Source organism: Mirounga angustirostris, unplaced genomic scaffold (assembly GCF_029215605.1).
Source record: "Mirounga angustirostris isolate CCGP_5_RB_7025 unplaced genomic scaffold, mMirAng1.0.hap1 SCAF_10, whole genome shotgun sequence".
NCBI classification, from domain to species: Eukaryota; Metazoa; Chordata; class Mammalia; order Carnivora; family Phocidae; genus Mirounga; species Mirounga angustirostris.
The window spans coordinates 99221303-99248390 of NW_026991718.1; the positions used below are offsets into that span (position 1 = coordinate 99221303).

The following is a 27088-nucleotide window of genomic DNA, read 5'->3' on the forward strand; positions in this document are numbered from 1 at the left end:
ACATACAAAAACCGGTATATGAATTTTTATAGCAGCTCTACTGGTTATGGCAAAATACTGAAGAGAACCCAGAGGTCCTTCAGTGGGTGGATGGTTGGACAAACTTTGGTATATCCTTGCAAGGGACTACTACTCAGCAATAAAAAGGAATGAACTACTGATACATGCAACAATCTGAATGGCCCTCAAGGGCTTTATGTTTAGTGAAAAACATCAATCTCAAAAGGTTACATTCTGTATGATTCCACTGACATAACATTCTTAAAAATGACAAAACTATAGAGATGAAGAATGGGGAGGGTACAAGGAGAGGAGAGCAAAGAGGCGGGTGCCACTACAAGGGAGTTCTTTTCAGGATAATCCAACAGTTCTGTATCTTGATTATGGCGATAACCATGAATCTGTACATGAGATAAAACTGCAGAGAACTATAGATACAAACACACACAAATGCAGATTAAAAAATGGTGAAAACTGAATAAGGTCTACAGTCTAATTCATAATAATATACCCATGTCAATTTCCTGGTTTTGATATTGTACTACAGCTAAATAATGTCACCACGGGGGGAGGCTTACACAGGAGAAGGTGAAAGGTACATAGGACTCTTTGTACTATCTTTGCAATTTCCTATTATTTCAACATAAAAAGTTTAAACAAAAAATGGTCCTGGGTGTGAGAACCTGAATTTGAATTTGGGTCTGCCTGACTCTAAAACTTGTGCTACTGCCCTATATACCCTACTGCCTAAAAATCCATTTTATTAAAATATACCAAATATGTATTATTTCCTACAGAGAAGAATAAAAATTACATAGGAAGCTCATCTTGGGTCACATTTAAAGAAATCCAAGCAAGTCCAAAAAGTACTTTATTAGGAAAATTTTTAGATATCAATTCACTTCGTTTATGGCAAGTAAGCCCAGGTGTTCCAATGTACTAATATTAACATGGGCATGGAAAGAGAACTTTAGAAGTTTGATAGAAAATGATGTCTGGGCTGCTCTGGGACCATGACCGGGGACACTGCCTCCCATTCCCCTCTCACTAGAGGCAGCTCTGGAGTCTCCTGCCATGTCGCCTTGTTCACTTGAAAGATTAACAACTGTTTCTCTCCTTACACACCAGGCAAACAAACTGCACAGCAGAAAGCTGTAAGTAGAGTCATTACACTGTACATTTGGCATCTTTCTTCCATATACACAGGAACTTCCTGATGAGGTTGTCCTTGTGAGATGTAGAACATGTCCAAATTACGATATAATCTCAGCCAGAGATGTGACTAAAGGTTCCAAATGGTTTTTGGGAGTGAGTGAAAGTTGTTGCCGGCCTTCATATTAATTCATCAAACCCTTGTACACTATGGGGCAGCTATTACATGTACGGGCAAGGACAAGAATCAAAATAGTGATGGGATGTTTTCCCATTAGTGATGTTTTCCTGTTTAGTCCCATAACTATTTTATTTATTGATCAAATAAATCATTTTTAAAATCAGAGCCACATTGATTCACTGTATCAAGTCCTCAATGCTGAATGTGCTATTGGTCACAGGTGCTTTGGAGCATATGGTTCAGTTGCATATAGTTCAATCTAACACATATACAGTATCAAGTGTTTATTAAGAACATAATGGCATGACATTGCTTTGGACACAAAAGATGGAAAAGACAACAGTCTGTAGCCTTAAGGGGGAGATACACAGGTATACAGTTAGCAAAACCCAAGAAAAACCATAATTACTGCTATTATTAAGTGTGCTAACCTGGCAAATTCAATGTTACATTAATAACAAGAAAGAGAAACCTCAAGAGAGTGATCTTCAGGTATTTAAGAAGGAAATACATGTCATTAATTATATTCCATGGAGCAGAACTAGGATCAACAGCTAGAAATTACAAGAATATACAGGAAGGCTGGTGTTATATATACATAAAAGCTTTTAATTTTTTTTAATTAAAGCTCACATGTTTATAGAATATAGGGCATAACAAACCATTAATGACTTAATAACTACAGTGATCTTATTCAACCACTGTACTGGAGAAGAGTTCATGAGATTCTTTCTAAGGGCATGTCTTCTCTAGAGGTCCCACAGATCAGAGAAAAGCATCTTGATACCCAGGACCACAAATGAACAGTCCACAGAGACTAGCTATAAGGGAGAGAGACTTATAGCTTATGAGGTGATATGAGGATGGAATTCTGTCCAAAAGAAGTGATTTAGATTGGGTGGAGATTAAATGACCAAGACAGATGCCCTCTCATGAAGAGTTTTGCATTTTAGAGAGCCAACAGAGGAGAAAGGAATTACAGAGGCATCAGAAGAAGAGAAACAGAAAAACAGCTCTGAGTATGGCAAAGCAAATACAGTACAAAGCAATCGATAGCCAATTCTACAGAAATTAACAAGCTGACTAGGCTTCCAGATTTCCTGCAGGATCACCAAAACTATGCTATATTAATGTTCCAGTTCTCCAGGAAACCCTTCTGTTCACCCACAAAGGCATGTTTCTACTGTCCTGTGTGAATTTTTTCATCACCAAAGGGAACCTTGAGACAATGATGAACTTTACATGAATCCTGTACTTCTGGAAAACAGGGACTGCCAAAAAAATTACCCCTCACACTTTTGTGTTCCAGGAAACAGCTTACCGCAAAGAACTACTCTTCCCCATATGACTTAGATAAAATTCATGGATGACCTCTTATAACCTATGACAAGACCAAGACACAGATCCTCCAAATTCCCATTTTTTTACTCATAAATGATTAGCTGAAATGTTTGTCTCCATTGACCATTCTGGCTGGTCAATGGCTATTAACTGGAGTTGACCAAACTTTACTCAGGCTTTTTTCCCTCTTCCAAGTCCCTAGACTTTGACCCACCCCTGAGCAATGGAAGGTGAACAACTCTAGAATGAGCCCCTCCAAGAATCAGATGGCCTCAGGCAAGAATATTCCCTGATCAACTCTCCAATCTTGCCACCAACTCATCCCAGTACCCCACACCCAGTTCTTTTTACCCTGTTTACTCCTTCCTATGAAAGAAAAGACCCTTTCTGCTTGGCCTTTGAGATGCTTATAGATCTCATGGTAGAAGTGGTTTTCCCTATTGCATTATTCTCTCTATTGCAATATTCTTCCTCCACCTATTAGAACAATACTCTTCTCTTTACTGTAATAATCTTTTTGAATAAAAAGTCCATGTTATTATTTGGCATTTTCAACCTGAAAAAAAGCTTACCTTTATAAAACACAAATTAAAATCATTAAATATCCTCTTATTATTGACATTTATTTATATAGAATCACAACTACTATGTATTTCTTGATATACAGCCACATAATAAAATATATAGGAGATACTACCATAAATAACACTGCTAATTTCCCCGATGTTCAAACATAAAAATGACTTAATTGGTTATTAAAATAATTAAAGCATTTCATATCAAAAATGAAAAGTAGTAACCAAACAACTATGATTTGGAAATCGCAGAAATAATTACCTTCTATTTTACTTTTTTCTGGTGTTCAAATCATCTCTTTACCACGTCTTCAAAAGAAAGAAAAACCTTGATGAATTTGTTTTTATGTTGGCCAATTATTAACTCAAGCATGAAACCAACAGTAATAGAGCTTCTAAAGTTCTTTCTGAAGAACCTTCTGCATCAATTTATCACTTTTTGAGTGGTCCAGTACCCTAATCTCAATTTAGCATGGATACCATGAGTTAGCAAATTAACTGTAACACACACATAAAATAAATCCTCAGTGTTTTTAAATAAATAAATAAATAAATAAATAAATAAATAAATAAATCCTCAGTGTTTTTAATCCAGAAGGGAAGTACGAAGGTATGTCTATACTAGGAAGGACATCTTTTTCTAAAATACTTATATTCCTGTTTATGAAAAATATTTTAAAATAATACTCATATAACAAATACATCACAAAAAAAAATCAAGTACTCACCCGCATTGACTATAGCATCTACCTCTAGCAATGTGATGTCACCTCTATAGAGAGAAACTTTTTCACTCAAACTTTTCTTCACCTGTGATGTTTCCTGAGTATTTTCTTCTGTAATAAGAAAGGAATATATATCAATAGTAATAGTTTTAATTTCTTTAATAAAGACAATTTTGATACAAGAGCCAATATGGGTCACAATCTGATATACTAGACAAGTAGAAATAAATGTAAGTACGAGGGCTGTGGTTTATTCTCTATTTATTATGTATTCCTCAATACAAATGCAGTATCACATATAAATTTAGACACGTTATATTGGTCAACAAAAAATTCGATGTTTATTATTATTATTATGAAAATATTAAATTTAAAGTAAAATTATGTACCACTAGTTTCATAAGAAGGTATGAAAAAGATGTACAACCACCAAGACAAAATAAATTTTCACAGTGCACAAGCTTATTTCTATTTTGTTCTAGTTACCTTGAAAATCATATTCACTCAGAGCAAAAACATGTAGGTTCAGCTCTTTGCTACTTCTAAGTAACAAATGTCCCTCAAAATAGGATGGATCAAGAATATTTGAATGGGTGGGGCACCCGGGTGGCTCAGTCCATTAAATGCCTGCCTTCGGCTCCAGTCATGACCCCAGAGTCCTGGAATCAAGCACCACATCGGGCTCCCCGCTCAGTGGGGAGTCTGCTTCTCCCTCTCTCTCTGCCTGCCGCTTCCCCTTCTGTGCTCTCTCTCTCTTTCTCTGTCAAATAAATAAAAATCTTTTAAAAAAAAGGTATTTTAATGGATGAAACTGCTTTTCTTATCAAATTGTATTAACCTTTCACTCTAGAGAGCACTGCTAGATTTAAAAGAGAAAAAGCTCTGCCCTGCACACAACAACCAGCAAGCTTATATATCAAAAACAAGCCAAAACATTACATTCTACAACTCATTTTCCAATGTTCCATGGCAATACTATAATTTGAGTTTCATTCATTTTTAACAAGTAGTAATGTTAAGACATTAAACAAAGCTGTACAAATCAATGTTTTAAAATATATTACTATACATAAAAAGCTTTTTAATATACCTCTAGGAAACCTGATTTATAAACTTAAACTTTTTAAAGTATTTATGATCTGTGCAAATCTTTCAAGGGGGAAGATAATGCTATTAATTCACTATGACACTCTTAAATGAGCATGTAATTTTGAAGTATCTGGGAGATGGGAGGTGATAGGTCACAAGTCACCGAAATTGTCTTTGGGCCCCAACAGCTACAGAAAAGAATTGGCCAAGACCATGGATATGATTTGTGGTCATGAAAGTGATCTTTCCTCTTTCTGCCTCCAAAGCATTCCCTTCTTTGTAATCACCTGTCTCCTTAAAGGATTCTAATCAAAATGCTCATTGGTGCTGGCAGTAGTAGCAGTAATAATAATAAGGAAGAGGAGAATAGTGTGGGAAAATTGTGTGCTAAAAGAGTAGAGAAAGATGTTCAGAGACCTCAAAATAGAAAACCACCTCAAGGGCTCCTACAGTACTCGTACTGTCTGCCTTTGTCAGGTAATGGCAAAGAGCACAGACTTTGCTACCAGACTGACTCTGTTCAAATCTTGGCCTGCCAGTTAACAACTGGGTGACATTTGAAAAGTTATTTATTTTCTCCATGCCTCAGTCTGTAAGCTACTGGCTCCTTCACAGTTAACATGAGTTCATTGCCCTTAGAATGTTTGCTCCATAGTAAGCTCTCAACAAACACTACCATTTTTTTTTAACAAAGATTTTACAAAGGTGGCAAACTATTTCAGCATCTATATTCAGAATACCACAGTAGTTAAGAAATATTTTCAAATGATATTATTTTGCAAAATGTATCATTATGTGTATTATTACTATTATCATTATCATTATTATGATTCCCATCAGTGAAAGAGACCAGATTTTATTTATGCTCTAACCAAGCTGTCAATGCCTGGCCCAATGACAAAGATTTTGAGCCAGAAGACCTTGAGTTCCATATCCACTGTCTATTCTTACTACTTTTACCAAATTAGAAAGTCCTGATTCCCAACTAAAGATTGTTAAACGACAATAAATATTTGTTGGTTTTGTCAAAAAAATCTGGATATCTGGACTATTTTTAAATCTAGAGATTATAAAGACTTCTCAGTGAGGAGTTTCAGAACTCCATCAGGCATTAAATTGATAAGCTTATCACAAATGAATACATAAAGTTTGACTTTCCAACTTGGGATATAAAGTTAGAGAGATTTCACATTCTTCCTTAAGTTGCATTTAGTTCTAAAAAGTACTTCTTCATTTCCTCATGAAGCACTACGTATGTAATATTGTATTTGTAGTAATGTGACTTTTTAACATATGTGACAATAAATCATGCATTTCTTTCTCCAACTGTAAAGAAATTATCAAAGAATGGTATTGGAAAGACTCAAAGTTTAAGCCATTTATAACACAAACAAATTCTAATCTCTCATCTGCAAATTTTAAAAATGGGGTATTTTGAGCCTGAATTAAAAGTTCAAGCAAATTCAACATATTGAATAAATATACTGCTATGACACATCATTCAAATAAGTTACTCAAAATGGTCTTATTAGAATCAGCATCATTGAAGAAATATTTTTCTCTCTCTCTCATTTTAAAAATTCATGTGAGCCTCCTTTTTCCTCATAACCAGACTTACGCTTGCTGCCCAATTTCTCAGATGGTATATCAAAAAGGCACAAATGAATAAATAAAATCTTTTTTAAAAAAAAGGCATAAATGTACTTAAAACCTATAATTTGAGAGTATTAATTATCAGTATTTCCTTCAGCAATAAACCAAAACCAAATAGCATACTTTGACCACTACCTACTCTCTGTAAATACAACAATGTAAATTACCACCAGAGGCTATTTCTTTTATTTGAATGGCAATGCACTGCCTTCCTTTTCATACAAGGGTGTTTGATCAGCACTCCCAATGTATCTTTTCCTATATCCTGGGTTTTCAGTAATAAATAAGATAGAAAATTGTCAAGCATTGCTCTCTCATGGACATCCTAAAAGTACATACACAAAGCACTAATTCACATTTTGCACATAATTGGCTTTATTCAACTGCAAGTTGAAATATTTGTCAGTTGTACATATGATAGTAATTGTTCTTCTAGACTGCATACTATTTATATTTTAAAACAGACAACAACAACAACAAAAGAGCTAGATAGTAGTTAAAGTGGTAAAAACAGATTTTATTCTGGAACTACTGCAATTGGGGAAAAGAGATCTCAGTATAGAATCAGGCTCAATTCCCAATACAGCAAAGACAAGTAGGGATTTATAACCAAGGAGCAGAATGGGAATCAATGGAAGGAAAATTACTAAGAAGAAAAATTGGAGGCAGGGGGAGATTGATTGAACAGACTTAGGATTCTTGCTAAAGGCAGGCTAGGGTGATCAGATATCACTTGGGTATAGGAGGGGATGTGGAATTTGATCAATACTGAGGGTGGGAATTCTCTCTAAACTGATTTAGTAGAAATCTTACTAAAACTGGACTATGTAGATCTAGCAAAGATCTGTCCTAATCAGGAATAAAGCTTAGTGGAACCTGACGAAAATTTGGTTAGGGAGAAAGACTTTGTCAGTCCTTCCTCTTATTCAAGGAAAGAAGACATGTTCTTCTTTCTTTGACAATGTAAGTCCGTTTCTCACTAGGTTGCCTTTTGTTCATTAAGGACCAGCTGAAACATTAGTTGAGACTTGGTAGTGAAAGATATTTGCTAGGTAGTATGAGCAGTCAAACATTTAATGAGGGGAACTTCTATAAAAAGAAAAAGAAAAAGAAAAACAAAGATTAGTGGTTGAAGCAGATGAGAAAACTAGTTTTTGAGTCTATAGGGCAGACAGTTGAGAAGATTTCTAGAAGATGGGCTCAAAGCATCTTTTGCAGTTTGAATGTCCTTGGTGATGGCATCAGCTCTTCCACTGAGCTTTCTGAATGGCCCACATAGCAGCAGACATGAAGGGTGACCATACGTGATCCACTGAGGTGATTTCTTTGAAGTTTGTACCAAATCATACAGCTTCAGCTTACAGGGCTTCAGGAGAAGGACAATTTTAGTTCTCAATGATGCCAAATCAGGTGGTAGAGAGAAAAACTGGAAACATTTTGGAGAGTTGTAGCCAGACATTGGAGGAGGAAACCAGAGGAAAATGTGCAAGACAATGAACAGGACTAGAATTTAATAACCCACAAACAAGGATGCACAACAGTTTTCCAATGAAGTATAAAATCTGTCTCTCTACAGTCACCCCCCTTTTTAATCTTGTTTACATAATAAGTCTGGTCTCATTAGATTTGGCCTAATTATTTATATAAGTACAGCAAGAATATTAATTGACCACTTGGGACTTTTAAGTTTGGTTTGCTGGAACTTTTTGTAGAGAATCTCAGATTAGACTTTTAAAAGCCTCTCGAGCCTAACAAACCAAACCTAGAACTCACCACCAGATTTAGCCTGTAATTCCTATAGATTTGAGTGAATTCCTCTCTTCTCAAGGTTGCCAAAATAGCCTAGAATTCCTGGGCTTGCCAGGAAGTGACCTTCTTTATTCATTTGTAATGTTGGGAACCCTGTAGAAGGCTGGTTTTTCCAAAAGGAGGTTGTAAGCATTGGCTCTAAAAAGTCAAACTTAGTTCCCTAAAACTGTCTTATTCTATGCATCATTCTCAAATATGACATTCTAGTCAAAGCCTATATAATCAATTTTTCCAATTACGTCCTATTACAAGGAAGACAGATTCTTACTGAACTTATACAAATAATTTTATTGTCATGAAAATAAGAATACTCAATAGAGTTTCTGAACTCTGGAAAAATCAGGTAGGGAGAAAACATAAACATGAACATTTCATTTCTTTTTACAAAAGTATTATCTACTAAATTATCATGAGTTACAGAAAACAGAGAAAAAGGGGGGCGCCTGGGTGGCTCAGTTGTTAAGCGTCTGCCTTCGGCTCAGGTCATGATCCCAGGGTCCTGGGATCGAGCCCCACATCGGACTCCCTGCTCCACGGGAAGCCTGCTTCTCCCTCTCCCACTCCCCCTGCTTGTGTTCCCTCTCTCGCTGTGTCTCTCTCTGTCAAATAAATAAATAAAATCTTTAAAAAAAAAGAGAGAGAGAAAAAGGGGTTCCTTAAATAAAACGTTAAAGAAGATCAATGTTCCAAAACAATAACCACAAAAATCATAATCATTCTTCATTAGTACATTCAGTCCCATGTTACTGATTCTTTCCCCCCACAGCATTATTTATTAAAACAGTAATAAAGAAAAAAACAAAAACCCACATACTTTTCTTATTCCATTAAACCAACTACATTAAGTAATCTTATATACTGAGATCTATTTCTAAATTCTCTATTCTGTTCTACTGAATACTTCTTATAAATATATTCCTTTTTTTCTTTTCATTAAGTAATTCTTGTTCTGCTTGATCCTGAGTTAGCAGTTTTTTGAACCAGTCAGCTTCTTCATTAGTGCTGGAAATCCTTTTTCAATCCAGTAGTATGGTCTCAAAGTTATTTAAACAATAGTGCCTTCAGAAGCCTATAGCCCAGAGGACTTGTCATAGTCCTTTCCATGGTCTCTAAGATAGTTAGGTTTTGTTGAAAGGAAGCACTTTTTTTGTCTTTTTTATTGTTATGTTAATCACCATACAGTACATCATTAGTTTTTGATGTAGTATTCCATGATTCATTGTTTGCGAATAAAAAGAGGGCACGTTCTGAAAGGAAGCACTTTTGCCTGTAACTGACTGCAAGAGCTTTCAAGGAAGAGTCAGAGTAAAACAAAAGTTATCTCTGAATGATAAAAGGCTTATTTACATGACTAAAGATCTGAAGAATTCATTATAAAAATAATGCAACTGACGAGGGAATTTTGTTATTTCTACGACATAAAATGTTTAAATAACTGGAATTCTACCTGATAATACTATACCAGGACATATCATAGACAAAACAGGTACTGGCAAATTTCTATAAACTTCATATAATTTCTTAAATATTTATATTTACCCATACAAATATAACCTAGGGAAGGTTAAGCATCACTTCTTACTTGGCAATGCCTCCCAAGCAATTTAAAATATCCAATAAACCAAATTATTTAACATTTCTTTTTTACAAGATGAAAGAACAAATCCTTTCAGGTTTTCCAGGGGCTGTCTGGGAAATACCAATTTCAGTTTAAAATTAAGATTGCATTTTGGACTTCATTTTGGGAAGTTGTCAAAATGTCAAAAGGTTTGAACCCTTGATTAAATAGGATCATAGACCATTATGAAACAATACTTAGATTCTCACAAACAAATATAATAAAGACAACATAAAGCACAGGAAATTATTTTGATAAGACACAGAATCTTTGTTTCCTAAGGCAGATTACTTAAAAGGTAAAGAAAATGCTCTACAATCTCTTATTAAGAACAGACCAATAATCCAAGAAAACTTCATTGTTTTCAGAGAGAAAACCCAACTCTAGTTTTGCATCACTACATCACTGGGCTCGTTTAAAAAAAAAAAAACAGAAAAAACAAAAACTTAATAAATCCATTCAATCTTAGCCAACTTGATCACAGATAAAATTCCCCTTCTGCAAACCTTTTATTACTCTCTATATCCATTCATTTTATATTTTTTCCTCTTCCTCATTCTGAAATAACCAGTGATCTTGATTTAGGACAAAATGATTCATTGCCTTAACAACAACAAAAATCCTCCATTCTGAAATCAGAGAGGGAGACAAACCATGAGACTCTGGACTCTGGGAACCAAACTGAGGGTTACAGAAGGGAAGGGAGTGGGGAGATGGGGTAACGGGGTGATGGGTATTAAGGAGGGCACCTGTGGTGATGAGCACTGGGTGTTACATGCAACTAATGAATTGTTGAACACTACATCAAAAATTAATGATGTACTATATGCTGGCTAGTTGAACATAATAAAAAAATAAAATAAATTTTAAAAAATCCTCCATTCCTTGCAGACTTTGCATACAGAATTGTTTCTCTTTACCCTTATTATTTCTAATAGCTTCATTTACATATATTATCATTTTTAACTATATGTACTCTTTATTTTACAGAGAAGACTAAGTAGACAATTGTAAATTGTCACATACGAGTATTCTGTAGCAGTCTAGCAAATTTTATGAATATACCATCTCTCAATTTCTGGAGACATGTTTATAGTACAAGCTTTTCAATATGGCAAAAGGATGTATTTATTCACAAACTCAAATATATTTACTACCATACAAAAGGAAAAAGCCATAAGAATATAAAGTTATGTTCAATAATTAGTGTTTCAGTATTTTACTTAGAAATAATCTAGATTTACTTAATTTAATTTAGCATAAGCCTAAGGTTATAAGGTACTATAAAAAGCCTTTGGAAACTATTTTTAGGCAGACATATTATAACATTAAACAAGGCTCACTATCACCTCACGTTATTTCCCTGTTAACTATTTTTACAGCACATGAATGTTAGGCAAGCACCACAAAACCAAAAACCTAAAAAGGTTAAATACATGGATTTTTCTTTTACTGCTATGTGTGATATACAAGAAGTCATGGATATCAAGCAATTAATTTTTACTGCATTTTTACTTGTACATTTGGTGTTGGTTTGAATTTATAATTTTTATAATCTTAAACATCTAGTAGATATAATACAACCTTATTTGACTAATAAACCCAAGTATAACAAAATGTATGCTCGTATTATACTTATTGCTGATAACTCAGAAGACATAGTTGTTTTTATTAAACCAACAATTAAACTAATCTTATTTACCAAAGATTTACCAAGTCATATGAACTTGAAAAGCAAAGTATTTGAGTTAGTTTCTATGTTTCTGGTAGCTTTAGAAATATTTAATTTTTATAAGCTCTCATTTACCTCTAAACCAATCTGAATAGAGTTCCTTTATGGTATTTCATGGATTAATTTGGTAATACCATCCAAAAGTAGGAAAATATCACATATACATAATATACATATATATACACATACATACAAAGATCTTACATTTTCATTCTAAAATTTTAACTATGAGTCAGGTAAACAGTAATACACTCTGGTTTATGCTCCCCTTGATATTTTTATCCAAATTATGTTACTGGCAAAAGGAACAAGTTAAGGTAACATGTTCAATATAAGGGCTAATGTTTTTTACCAATATTTATAGAAGAGACATTCAAGATTTTTCATTTGCTCTGATATGTAATCTTATAGAGTCTGTAGATGGAAATTTTAGGTGAGAAACTGACCAAGGAGACATCAAGCAGATGTCTGGGTATCTCCAAAGCTTACCTGAGTGTATAAAACATCCAGTCTGCTTCCAAGTACCTTTTCTTCCTTTTCAGCTTTCAGTAGTTGTTTTTGGGAGTCCCTGAGTCCCTTGAGAGCTCCCAGATGAGGAGCAGGGAGCTGGAAGTTCAAGTGATTATAGGGAGTTGAGAAGCTGCACTGGACAGAGGGATGTTGAAGGTAGAGATCTGAAGAGGTACATACCAAAGAATTCAAGGAAGCGGAAGGGAAGATCAAGGATTATAAGAGGAGGAAGGAAGATCAGAAGGGAGAGATCTTAGAGGAGCCAGTTTGGGGAGATTTAGTTTTCCAAAGAAGCCAATGAAGTTCCAAACTATCCTTAGTAAAGCCAAGCCAGCAAGAAAGGACGTAGACCGAGATGGCAGAGCATACAGCCAGCAGGATCTCAAGAAAGGCATTTCAGTGGACTGAAAAATTCCCAAGGGAGGAGCAGGATCAAATAGAGAAAAACAGGCCTACAAAGAGCCAGGGAAAACCTTTGCAGCTGAGGAGTAAATCACTACTCAAAACAAAGACCAGGGAGAAAGACTTCCAGCTCAATAAGTACCTTTCACACAAAGAATCCTGCCTCTAAGTCAGCTTCAGAGAGTATACTTAGAATCTTAAGATTCAAAATCTGTCCCTACTGGGCTTTAACTCACTGTCATCCAGGGCACTGGCTGAGTCAGCCTCACCAACAGATCCCCAATCAATCAGTCAAGAGTGAAGACAAAGGCTTCAAAGATCAGATATAGAAGATGATCAGACATCCAAGGTAGGGAATTCTCTTTAAATTGACTTAACAAAATTCTTGCTAACACCGGGCTGTGCAAGTCTAGCAAAAATGGGGCCTAGTCAAGGAAAGGGCTTAGAGGAATCAAATTAAAGTTTGGTGAAAGAGAAAGTCTTTGTTAATATCATGTGACATTCAAAAGTGGTATTTGGAAAAAAAAAACAAAACCTGTTCCTCTACTTCCTACCCTGAGGAATAGTAACAAATAATTTTTATTAACTTTGAACTGGTTTTATTATCGTTTGTAATAGTTTGATATGTCAGAAAATACTGAAAGACTTCAATATGAGAGAGAAAAGAAAATAGTGGGTGCTATCTAGTTTACCCATCAGTGTAATCTCTACCTTTCATGGTCTTTGAGTTATTATACAATTCTATAAGTTGTAAAAAAGAGATAAAAATGCAAATGATTCTTGTCCCTGGAAATGCAAATAAATTATGTTCCCTTGAATGCAACTGATATTGTCCTGTGGTCAATTTGCATTTATCTGTAAATTCATTTCAGAGTTCCTTACTACCTATATTTATGTGATCCTTTAAATCCTCCTTTGAACCAGAGTTAAATAAAATTGTTGGTAAGTGTTCATTTTATATCTGTATGAGTCATAATCTCATCTTTATAAAAACATTTCCCTCTGATGGACATTTTTATTTAGTTCCAGTTTACTTAATTAATACTTAGATAACATTTACTAGGTACTGGGTACTGTTCTAACACTTATAAATATTAGTTCCTAGCATCCTAACAAATCTATGTAGTATACATTACTAATACTCCCTCTATGTAGATAAGGGAGCTGAAGCATATAGAAAGGAGATGGTTTGGGGCGCCTGGGTGGCTCAGTTGTTAGGCATCTGCCTTTGGCTCAGGTCTGGGATTGAGCCCCACATCTGGCTCCCTGCTTCTCCCTTTCCCACTCCCCCTGCTTGTGTTCCTGCTCTCGCTGTATCTCTCTCTGTCAAATAAATAAATAAAAATCTTTAAAAAAAAAAAAAAAAAAGGAGATGATTTGACCAAGTAGAGATAGCTGGTAAGTACAAACCTGGAATTTGAACTCAGGCAGTGCATGCTCTTACCCAACATGCCATGCAAGCTCTTATTTACATACTTTTATTTCAAAGAGTCCAATTCTGAATCAGGTGCCTATTGTTTAAGTCCCTTCTCTCCCTTTATTGCAAAATATAGGAATTTCACCCCCCACAAAAGTATTGTCCCAGAAAAAAAATGTAATCGGTTTATCAAAGTGGTTACCATACCTTGAAAATAATGCAAAGGCCTCAGTGGTTTCCTGCTACTATTTGACAATGTTTCGTAACATACAACACACCAGGGATTAGGGGACTACATAATAAAATCAAATTTGCTGATATTAATCATGTATCTTCTATTTGTATTTTCTCTTTTTGTTTGTTTAGGCAAGATTATCAAATTTGCAGATTCATTTATCCCAACATATCCTCTATTTGCACTGGGACTCTGTTTACTATTTACATTTATTACTTTATTCTGAATTCTGGCATTTATGTTACTATTTCACCTATTTTCTTAGGCATCAATAAACCACTTTAAAGATATTGATCCCTTTTATGAGGTAGGAATATAATGCAATGCTATAGTAAAAACAACAAAAACAAATTGAATCAAATGTTTATTAACTCACCAATGACATTAAGATATATTAGGAGAAGAAAATTTTTTAACTGAATCTTAATTAAGATTAACTGACCAACATTATCCTATTTTAAAAGCAGTTCTAACTTTTAAGACTATAATTGATAATATAATAGAATTTTCACAAAAGCTATAATTATATTTTACATTTCAAATTTTTAAAACATGTTGAACAAAATTGTCTTATCACTTTCCCTTAGAACTGCCAAACTACCGGGGTGCCTGGGTGGCTCAGTTGGTTAAGCGACTGCCTTCAGCTCAGGTCATGATCCTGGAGTCCCGGGATCGAGTCCCGCATCAGGCTCCCTGCTCAGCAGGGAGTCTGCTTCTCCCTCTGACCCTCCCCCCTCTCGTGTGCTCTCTCTCTCTCATTCTCTCTCTCAAATAAATAAATAAAATCTTAAAAAAAAAAAAAAAAGAACTGCCAAACTACCTAAAGGCCACTTGATAAACAGCTAAGGAACCACTACAGGGTCCCCTGACATGCTTGGAAAACCAAGATGCTGGAGGAGACTCACATGAAGTACCTAGGAATACTTCAAATTCTTATGTTCCCTCATACTAACACCCTCTGTATTCTAGCATCCATGGGCATGATACAGAAAAGCCACCAAGGGCACCAATGAGTTGACTGGTGGTCCCTCAACAAGTGATCTGCTGTCAGTGTACCTCTTCCATTCTGAGGATGCCAGAAAGATCAGTTAGACCACACTACAAAATCAAAAAAGTAAAGATCAAGCAAATGTCTAAAGAAATTAATGTTTAAATTAAATTATAACCAAGATGATCAGAAAAATAATTAGGGGTTCATTAAGGGGCTTTAAGGACACCCAGCCTAAGAACTAGAGGAACCCCAGAGATACAGGCTGTGTTTCTGAGATTATATCTTAAAACTGGACAGCCTGTTGATCTGCACACCTCTATCTCCTATCTGATCATGCCGGCCTAATAATCATGATGCCGTATTCCAGATTTCTGCCTGTTTTGCCCTTCCACCTTCATAGCTCACTTCTTTAATTGGCTGAGACTCAATTCCCCTGCCTCTCTTCCTAGCTCCAACTTCCACAGAGCTTCCATGGACGAAAATCTCAACAACAGATTCTTTTTTTTTTTTTTCCCCAGCCCTGGGACTCCAAACTAACCCTATCAGGGAAAGTCAGAAAACCGTTAGATAAAGTGCTCTAATTTAAGTGAAACTTCACCTGATTAGGGAGGCAGGCATTCTAGGCATGATAGCCATGCTAAATGATGCAGGAAATACAAAGCCCAGCAAAGATGAACTCCACATTCTAGCAGAATGACAATAAAACATACACAAGTAACTTCAATACAAGGAAGATTATTATCAATGCCATAACAAAGACTCAAAATGCTTTGAGGTTCAGACAGAAATAACATTCCGTGAAGTTTTATAAAAGTGGAACTTCCAAGCTCAGTTTTAAAGGATCAGTAAGCCTCTGTACCAGAGGGCTACAGAATGGGATGAAGGTGACAAGATGGAAGGCCATTCCCAAATCATAGGGGCGGAAAATAGAGTATGCATTAAGGAAAAGCGAGAATTCATCCAGAATGAAAATATGGAGAGCACCACAAACTGAGGGATAGTGGCAGATAAGACTCGAGCTATTCAGGTTTGAACCAGATGGTAGAAGGCCTTATTTGAGATCCAGTAGAGAACTCACAAATTGACAGCTTCCGCTGAAGATTTTCTTCAGCTTAAATAGTATCATTATTGTTTTTGCTTTTGAAATTGCATTATAAATTTTTAATTAAATTTTAGCATTAAAAATTAATTTCATATTAAATGTGAGATTTCACATTAAAACCTAGATTTCCTACTTCTTCTGAAAAAATCAGGAGTTCTAGAAATACCGAGCCCACATACCCACATGACAATGTGAGTAGGGGCTAGGCCTATCCTACCCTTTGGATAGGCATCCTTCACTTTCCAATTTATAACAGAGTATATTTGTTTACATGTAAACCAGGCTAGCCTCACTCAGTTACATTACCTGTCTGTTCCCACAAGCATTTGGATGTTAGAGTCAAAGGATTAATGACCACTGACTACAGATCCAAGGTATCTATCAGAAATTTATTAGAAATAGAATATAGTTACTGAAGTGGCATGAAAAAATATGAAGCAAGTTTCCACAAAATCAGAACAAATGCTTACATGTCAAACAATAAAACTACAGTCAAAACTTAGAAAAAAAACTTATGTTGGGATCTAGGCTGTGGTAAAAATTCAGTAACTCAGGAGCACAAAATTAACTGAGAAAACTATGTTTTCCTTAATTGATTCATTTACCTGTAAATAAGGAGCATTAATGGAAAAAAAATTCAGTAACTAAGAATGGCCAAAAAGACTTCCAAAGAATCATACTTCTCTGTGTCTATGTCCTTGGATAGTACTCTTCCACAATGGCTCTGGACTTTTCCACGTCCTTTCTCCTTTTCCTTTTCTTTGCCTTTGACCAATGGGACATCAACAAACATGAGCCAAGCAGAGGCTTGACAAGTGCTTGCACATTGATATTTGCCTTCCCTAGCTATGCCAAAACTACAATGTGACAAAGTCTAGGCAAGTCTATTGGAGAATAAGAGGCCACTTAGAACACAGACAAGTCATTTTAGATGAGATTCGGAGCGACCAGCCTGACAACTGCCAGCCAGATATGTAAGACCATCCAGAACCACCAAGCCCCAGCCAACCCACTTGCTAACTATAGAATCTCCTAGTTAACCAGAGACTGAAGAGCCATAATGAAAAGAATGTCGTTTTCATTCTTTTTTGGAAGAGTTTGTTGCACAGCAAACATTTCATTTTTGTCGTTTCATTTCATTTTGGAAGAGTTTGTTGCACAGCAAAGCTAACTGATATGGTAAGAAAGAGGAGGAGGAGGGGAAGCAAAAAGGGGCTTTGAAGAGGACTGAATGAAGTTCAAACAAAAATGAAGTTGCAAACTCCCAGCTTAACAGCTATTGTGAGTTATCCTAGAAGAGAAGGTCTTCTAATCTAACATCTTCAATACTTAAAAGAACCATAAGATTTGAGAATGAATGGATATGCTGGATAGAGAGGAATGTGTGTGGATGAGAGGGGTGGAGTGCTCAGCATCATATTTTTAAATAAGAACAATAAACCAATGTGTATATATTGTAATTCTTCTCTTTCTTAAATGGTATATTCAAAATTTTACCCATCTATTTTGTATGGCCTGTTTCTCTATATTAACACTGAATCATGATAATCAGTCTATTGAGATAACTTAAGGAAACTGAGACACAAGGAAATTAAGCAACTTGGGAAAATGTCTTAAAACTGACAGAGCTGAGATGTGAACCCTGGAAATGTGGTTCCAGAATCCATGTGTCTAACCACTGTGCAATATTGCCTCATAGTAAGAATCAGCCTTACAAGGTTAAAAAAGTTAGAGTCATAAGTTCTTAAAGATTTTTTATTTATTTATTTGAGAGAGAGAGGGCATGAGCTGGGTGGGGGCGGGAGGGTCGTGGGTGCAGAGGGAGAGGGAGAAGCAGACTCCCCACTGAGCAGGGAGTCCGACACGGGGCTTGATCCCAGGACCCTGAGATCATGAGCTGAGCCAAAGACCGCTGCTTAACAACTGAGCCACCCAGGCACCACTGAAATTTTTTTTAAGTTTAATGTAACTATCCATGAAGATGTACAGGGTGGGAGCTTACACATTAAAAATGTCTTATCCTAATGACATAGTCTGCTAAAAATCAATTTTGTTAAAAATTATGACAACACTACATAGTATGACTCTTAGTCTAAAATTTATGTAAGAATGATGCAACCTAATACTTCAAGTAATCTTGTATAAAAATCAACTAGGTTCATATAGTCCAAAGAGAAGGAGAATCTAATTTCTGCCCTTTTAGTAAAGGTTATGAAATCCTCATTTATAAAGACATAAATAAATGCTGGTTTAAATAAAGAAATAATATTAAAAAACTAGAAAATCAGAAAAACAGTAGGATATATAATTTGCCTTCTTTTTCATTATTTAAGTGTAGCATTTTTCAGTAGGTTAAGATACTTTAGTGGGTTGCAAAGTCAGTTTCATAGACTGCAACCAACTTTTTCACAAAATGATATAGAAGAGAATCAAAATATTACAGTGCACAGCATGTAGTAATGAAAAGTATAATATTCTGTTTCAGTTACATGTACATAGATACACAACTTTATGACTAATATGTTTGTAACTGTGGATCTTGGGTAAATTTCTCTTTGAAATTTTGAAACCACTGTGTATTTGTATTTGTCTCTGACACAAAAATGTTTTAAAACGTTGTCATCTGGGTGCCTGGGTGGCTCAGATGGTTAAGCGTCTGCCTTCGGCTCGGGTCATGATCCCAGGGTCCCGGGATCGAGTCCCGCATCGGGCTCCCTGCTCCTTGGGAGCCTGCTTCTCCCTCTGCCTCTCTCTCTCTCTCTCTCTGTCTGTCTGTCATGAATAAATAAATAAAATCTTTAAAAAATAAATAAATAAAATGTTGTCATTTTGGTATTTTGTCGTTCCACAAAAATGAACAAATTTTAAAGACTAGGCTTCAAAATATTATACAGTGATCATTTTTGTAAGATTCCTGGGGTGCAGAACTAACACCTAATTATTGACTAGCTTATATCAGGATTTTACAGGGTTGGGGCACCTGGGTGGCTCAGTCAGTTAAGTGTCTGACTCTTGATTTTGGCTCAGGTCATGATCTCAGGGTCAGGAGATCAAGCCCTGCCTTGGGCTCAGCACTAGGCTTGGAGTCTACTTAACATTCTCTCTCTCTCTTTCTCTCTCTCTCTCTCCCCCCTCCCGCTCCCCATCCCCCCACCCCACTATCTCTCTCTCAAGATAATAATAATAATAAAGATTTACAGGGTCTAGCACAGAGACAGATATTTGATAAACAGACAGGAAATACAGAATTAACTGACCAACTGATTACTGAATATTTTTATGTCTAAGAGGATTTGTTTTGTTCTACAAGGGCAAAATCCACATAGAAAGTACATGATAATGGACTACAGTATCACATACAAAACTGTAATTCACTTGTGCAATTTAAATGAAAAGTGAACATTTTCAGAAGATATGATTTAACCTGTAGTAGATACCTAAATCTAAAGAAAACAGGAAAAGGAAGAAATTACAAGGCCTAAATTAATAAAGAGGAAAAACTGGAATTCGACAAAATTTTTGAAAGAGACCTTGGAATTCTATAAGATGAAGACACCATAGTCCTGTGTCTTCCCCCAACTTATAGAATTAGTTGATAGCAGTTCCAGTATTCCTTTCCCTCCATAATGATGATTCACATACTTCGGGTGTAATCTTATAGTTTATCTAAAAGAACATATCTTTCTATTTGTGATATAGAGATATATGTATCTATACTATCCCATCTTCTAAGAGTCAGTAAAGGATGGTGGTAGAAAACCAGGTTCTGGAAGCATTATGCCTAGATTTGAATCCCAGCTCTGCTACTTACTAGCTATGTAGCACTGGTCAAATTTAACCTTTCTGGGCTTCAATCGCCTTGCCTGTAAAATGGGGTTAGTATCTATCTTATTGGGTTGTTGTGAGGATTAAATGAATTAAGACATAGGACAGCACATGAAACAGTGCCCTATTTACAGTAAAAACACAATAAATGTTAGCTAACAGGAGGAAGAAGAGAATTACTACTAATGTGAAAGTCTGGGCAGAATCCATTTTGTGTGCCATGTACACCACCCAGCACAATACTTACTTTTCAAAAATACTGATTGACTATGTTGGCTCAAATATCCTGCCCCTGGCAGGAAATCCAGAAGTGACTCAACCATTGAGCTGGGAATAGAGAAGACAGTTTCTCACACTGAAGCACAGAAGACACTAAAATTAGGTGAGTGCATACAGACATACAAAGGTATACAGGAGTCAAGGAAATTGCAAAGGAGAAATGTCAAGAACACTAAAGAACAGAAGCCAGCAGTTCCAATGCCAATGAGAGAGTAAAAAGGTGGGCCAGATGTCCAGAAGGAATCTGGATTAACTGGCCAGAATTGTCATATATGACAGTCCTTGGCTTGGCTTTCTATTATGTTCAGCTTTGGCAGGGCACAAAGGGGTCCAGCCAAATTTAAAGGAGCAGAAGTTGAACTAACACACCAACTGAGTTTGAGAACTATTTGGTCTAGCTTTCCCTGCAGGATGGTAACATCTGCAACAAACTTGAGTTCTCTGACTTGGACTGTGTTAAGTTAAACATTAAAATACTCAAATCATTTTCTTTAGCTCTAGTTCTTTTTTCCTAAATAGTATTTAATTTTCTCCCAGGATTCTTTGAATATTATGATAATAATAATTAATATAATTACTAATCTTGGTTCATCTTTATTCATTAAGCTCTCTTCATTTATTATCATTAGTATAATTTAGTTATTAACCACTGACCTGCACTTGGCACTGTACCAGATGTTATGCAATTTAAACACACAGCTGCTGCCCACCAAATACAAGCAAAAGAAAATCACTGACCTATCTAATCAATAAGTAAAATTGGAAGGGAGCCTGAATAAAAACATAGATCCCTGAGGAAGCTTTTAAAGTTATCTTGTCCTAAACTAAGACTGTGCCAATGGAAACAGGAAAGGGCAAATGCCAGCAAAACTACTCAAAAGGCATATTTAACAAAGTGTTAGGATCTCAGTGCAGGAAGGAGGACAGGAAATTGCTGGGACTGACTTCCTGGTTTCTGATCTAAGTGGCTGTGAGAGGCAATGCAGTGAGAGCCAGTTTGGGAAGAAAGATGAATTAAGTCAGTCTTGGGTATCTTAAATCTGAACTTGCCAGAATATTTAAGTACAGATGTTATATGTACACAGGTCTTGGTGCTCAAAAGAAAGGTTTTCAGGCTAGAAATGCAGATTTGAAGATATCGTCATGTGGTAGGGGCCCTGGGTGAGATCATCATGGGTGCACATGTCAAGGAAAGCAGGCCAAAGATGGAACACTGGAGAACCCAGCCTTTATAGGTAAGGCTAAGGGTAATAACATGAAAAAGACACAAAGAACACATACTTAGAGAGACAGGAGAAAAACCAGCAGAAGTCTTATGGAGGAGAAAGTTTCATAAACAAGTGATCAGTCATTTCAAAGGTCACAGAGAACAGAAGGACTGAAAATGTCCCATTGGATGTAACATTATGTCATCACTGGTGACCTTCATAAGAATAGTTTCAATAAATCCAGAATATGGATATGCCTACAGCCAAACTTAGACCATTTCTACCCCACAAGATGGTAGAGAAATAAGATGGAAAGAATCTGTGTCTCTGAATGGCTAATGGAGTTGAACTTCCAACTGACCTAAAACACTCCCCTATAAAGTAAGGAATAAAGTAAAATCTTTAAACTCTGGAATCATTGGTAGGTCTCTTTGTTATACGAGCCCAGCCTTTCCCTAGCTTACCCATCCAGCAAATAAATATACCATAACTTATCTAATTAATTCCTTTTTGAGAGCATATAAGTCATTTCCCATTTTTATTGTTAAAAATAATACTATAGGGCGCCTGGGTGGCTCAGCTGGTTGAGCGACTGCCTTCGGCTCAGGTCATGGTCCCGGGGTCCTGGGATCGAGTCCCGCATCGGGCTCCGTGCTCTGCGGGGAGCCTGCTTCTCCTCTCCCACTCCCCCTGCTTGTGTTCCCTCTCTCGCTGTGTCTCTCTCTGTCAAATAAATAAATAAAATCTTTAAAAAATTAAAAAATAAAAATAAATAAATAAATAAAAATAATACTATAATATGAAGACCTTTATTTACACACAAATCTTTGAATATATCTCTGATTATATCTTTGTTTTCAACTTCTAAAACAGAATTAGAGTCACGCACGGGCTTTAGAAGCAGACTACAAGATCATTCTGCTTTATTTTCATGGAGGTAAGGGGAACACAAAAAAAAAATATGGCTGAGATAACTTCAAAAGAGATAAGGTGATGGAGGGAATTCTCTCACAATGTGTATCTGTATCAAATCATCACATTATATACTTCAAATATCTTACAATCATATTTGTCAATTATACCTCAATAAAGCTGGAAGACAAATTGTTTTAAAGGATAAAGCCTGGCCATTGGATTAGGGCTCCCTGTTTATCCAAACATGATTGAGAACTGTAGAAGTCAGGTTTCATTAGATTCTGCATCCTCATTAACTCTTCCAATTAGTCATCCTTAAGCCCTCTAACTAGTTTGATTTTAACTCTCCTAACTCATATCCAACTAGACTGTAAATCCTACCAACTCAACTCTTAAAATATCCCAAATTCATGTTCTCCTCTTGACAATGAAACCACCCTGGTGTATTAAGTTAAACATTAAAGTAAATTGAATCAAAAGGTAAAGGTCCCTTGTACTAATCTACCTTATCATCCTCATTTTCCACAACTCACCCATCACCCTGCTTTCTTAACAAACCAGTCACTTTAATGGTTCTATGTCTTTGTAAATACTGGAATGTCATTACCTTCATCCTTTTGACAAACTCCCACTCCTCTCTTAGGAGCTAATACAAATGTCAGATGTTTTGTGAATTCTCCTCTACCCCAAATGACTTTGTTATTCAGTATATTATATAATTATGAATTATTTTATAAATGATTCTCAGTCTCTAAAATGAGAACATCAAGGCTAGATTCATATCTTTTGCATATTTGAGTCATTCCGGATTCCTAGCACAATAACTGATACATTGTAAATACTCAAACATTGACTAAAGGAAAGAAAGGAAGACTGGAAGGAGCACAGCAGGCAAGGATGAAATAAAAAAGAAACTAATACAAAGGATATTTTCAAAATCAAGGCCACTCACTTGAAATATATTAGTGAACAACAGCAAAGACTACGTCAAACTAAAGCAAATTTCTATGCAGGCACAGTAATAACTTGGACATGATATTTTTATTTTCTGCTTCAAAAATCACTAACTTCTGAAGCTTCTATTTTTTATTCTTTAATCTTTAAGGTAATTTCACCTATGTTTTCCAAGAACAGGCAAAATCTCTGGGAGTAAGGCTGAAGACATCATTTAGCAAGCTTAAAGGTGATTCTTTTCTAAGATTTTATTTATTTATTTGACAGAGAGAGAGAGAGAGAGAGAGCACAAGCAGGGGGAGCGGAAGAGGGAGAGTGAGAAGCAGGCTTCCCACCAAGCAGGGAACCCGACGTGGGACTCGATCCCAGGACCCTGGGATCATGACCTGAGCTGAAGGCAGACGCTTAACTGAATCAGCCACCCAGGTGCCCATTAAAGGTGATTCTTTTTTTTTTTTTAAGTTTTATTTATTTATTTGAGAGAGAGCACAAGCAGGGGAGGAGGGAGAAGCAGGCTCCCCGTCGAGCAGGGAGCCCGATGCGGGGCTTGATCCCAGGACCCTGGGATCATGACCTGAGCTGAAGGCAGACACTTAACAACTGAGCCACCCAGGTGCCCCAAGGTGATTCTTAAGTACATTAAACTTGGAGGGCCATTGCTCTAAATTATTATTTTACACATAAAATCATAACATAATTTTATTTTTTAAGTTTTTATTTAAATTCCAGTTAGTTAACATACAGCATATTACTTTCAGGTATACAATACAGTGATTCAACACTTGCATACAACACCCAGTGCTCATCACAAGTGCCCTCCTTAATCCCCATCACCTATTTAATTCATACCCTCACCCACCTCCCCTCAGGTAACCATCAGTTTGTTCTCTATAATTAAGTCTGTTTTTTGGTTTGCCTCTCTTTTTCCCTTTGCTCATTTGTTTTGTTTCTTAAATTTCACATATGAGTGAAATCATATCGTATTTTTCTTTCTCTGACTTGTTTCACTTAGCATAATACTCTCTAGCTCCATCTATGTCCTTAAAAATGGCAAAATTTCATTCTTTTTTATGGCTGAAAGCTGGAGTGATCAGAACAGTATGGTGCTGGCACAAAAATGGACACAAAGATCAATGGAACAAAATAGAAAACCCAGAAATGAACCCACAACTATATAGTCAGTTAATCTTTGACAAGGCAGGAAAGAATTTTCCCAATGGGAAAAAGACAGTCTCTTCAACAAATGGTGTTGGGAAACCTGGACAGCAACATGCAAAAAGAATGAAACTGGACCACTTTCTTACACCAAACACAAAAATAAATTCAAGGGGCGCCTGGGTGGCTCAGATGGTTAAGCGTCTGCCTTCGGCTCGGGTCATGATCCCAGGGTCCTGGGATTGAGCCCCACATCGGGCTCCTGGCTCAGCGGGGAGTCTGCTTCTTCCTCTCCCTCTGCCTCTCCCACTGCTCATGCTCTCTCTCTCTCTCTGTATCTCTGTGTCTCAAATGAATGGGTAAAATCTTAAAAAATAAATTAATTAATTAATTAATTAATTAATTAATTAAAAATGGATACAAGACCAAAGTGTGAGACCTGAAACCATAAAAATCCTAGAGTAGAACACAGGCAGTAACCTCTTTGACATCAGCTATAGCAACTTCCTTCTAGAATATATCTTCTGAGGCAAGGGAAACAAAAGCAAAAATAAACTATTGAGACTATTTCAAAATAAAAAGGTTCTGCACAGCAAAAGAAACAACCAACAAAACTAAAAGGCAACCTATGGAATAAGAGAAGATATTTGCAAATTACGTATCTGATAAAGGGTTAATATGCAAGATATATAAAGAACCTATAAAACTCAACATTCAAAAAACAAATAATCCAATTAAAAATGGACAGAAGACATGAATAGACATTTTTCCAAAGAAAACATACAGATGGCCAACAGACGTATGAAAAAATGCTCATCATCCGGGAAATACAACTCAAAACCACAAATGAGATATCATCTCACACCTGCCAGAATTGCTCAAATCAACAACACAAGAAACAAAAGGTATTGGCAAGGATGTGGAGAAAGGGGAACCCTCTTGCACTGCTGGTGGGAATGCAAAATGGTGCAGCCACTCTGGAAAACAGTGTGGAGGTTCCTTGAAAACTTAAAAATAGAACTACCCTCTGATCCAGCAATTGCATTTCTAGCTATTTACCCAAAGAATACAAAAATACTAATTCAAAGGGATACATGCACCCTGATGTTTAGAGCAGCATTATCTACAATAGCCATTACAGAAACAGCAAAAGTGTCCATCAACTGATGAATGGATAAAGATGTGGTATATACTGACAAAATTTTAAAATAATACTGGAAGCCCAAAGACTTTTGTAAACTATGCATACCATTCACAGAAAGTAAAAGCTATTAACTTACAGACTCAGTGTGTTCCTGAGTTTTCCCATGTTGTCACAAACAGAAAGTATATATAACTCTATCTATATTTAAGATGCTGGTAATGATAAATTCCATAACAACTATACATATGATCATTATTTCTGAGGTCATAAATTTGCAGAATGTAAGAAAGATTATGAAATCTGCAATTTTAAGATATTTAGGGAAAATAAACATCCTGAAACCCTGGAGGAGCACCTTCTCAACCTTCTCCTTTAATGATTTTTACATGATTAAGATCAGACTTTTAGTACTGATACATAAAATCATATGCATTTGCATAATCACCAACCTGTACTAGAAGTACCAGCCCCGAAGGAAAAGAACATATATTCACACTTTGAAAAAATTTTTATTTCTTAGGTTATCCTGACAAATATATTACAGATCACTTTTAAATCTTTTCATATATTTACAAGAAATTTTTAAAAAGAACTTTAAAACTGGCTCAAATAACTAATAAATTGAAATGTTAAGAATTTTCAGCAGCAAGACTTTACATCTTCTTTCAGTGGAAACTTCTAACAGATGCAATCAGTAGTGTACCTATATGCAAAAATATCACAAAGTACACTTCAAAGGAAAAACCAAAAAATTTAGCAACATTTTTCCACGTGAGAGTATATGATGTTCATACTTCCAAGGTGTACATACATACATAAATGATGAGCTGAAATAAGCAATGTGATAGCTTTAAGGTAACTAATGCATATAAAATATACAATTTCCCCTCTATTTAGTCCTATTCTATTCACTTAAAAGAATTGCCAAATGATAAAAACCAGTCCATAAATAAGTCACAATAACCCAAGAAGTACCCTTACTGGTAACAGGCACTAAAACCATTTAAAGAGGAGCACCTGGGTGGCTCAGTCGGTTAAGCATCCAACTCTTGATTTCAGCTCAGATCATGATCTCA

The 27088-nt window shown here is 36.0% G+C and overlaps 1 protein-coding gene across 3 annotated transcripts in view; it reads right to left on the bottom strand.

Moving 5' to 3' along the window:
• Nucleotides 1–27088, bottom strand: part of MACROD2 (mono-ADP ribosylhydrolase 2) — a 2039999-nt gene that overhangs the window by 1955919 nt on the left and 56992 nt on the right. For all 3 annotated transcript variants that reach the window (XM_064572799.1, XM_064572800.1, XM_064572801.1), the window contains exon 3: nt 3978–4085. In XM_064572799.1, coding sequence (XP_064428869.1) covers nt 3978–4085 — 108 coding nt within the window. The remainder of the gene's footprint in view (nt 1–3977; nt 4086–27088) is intronic.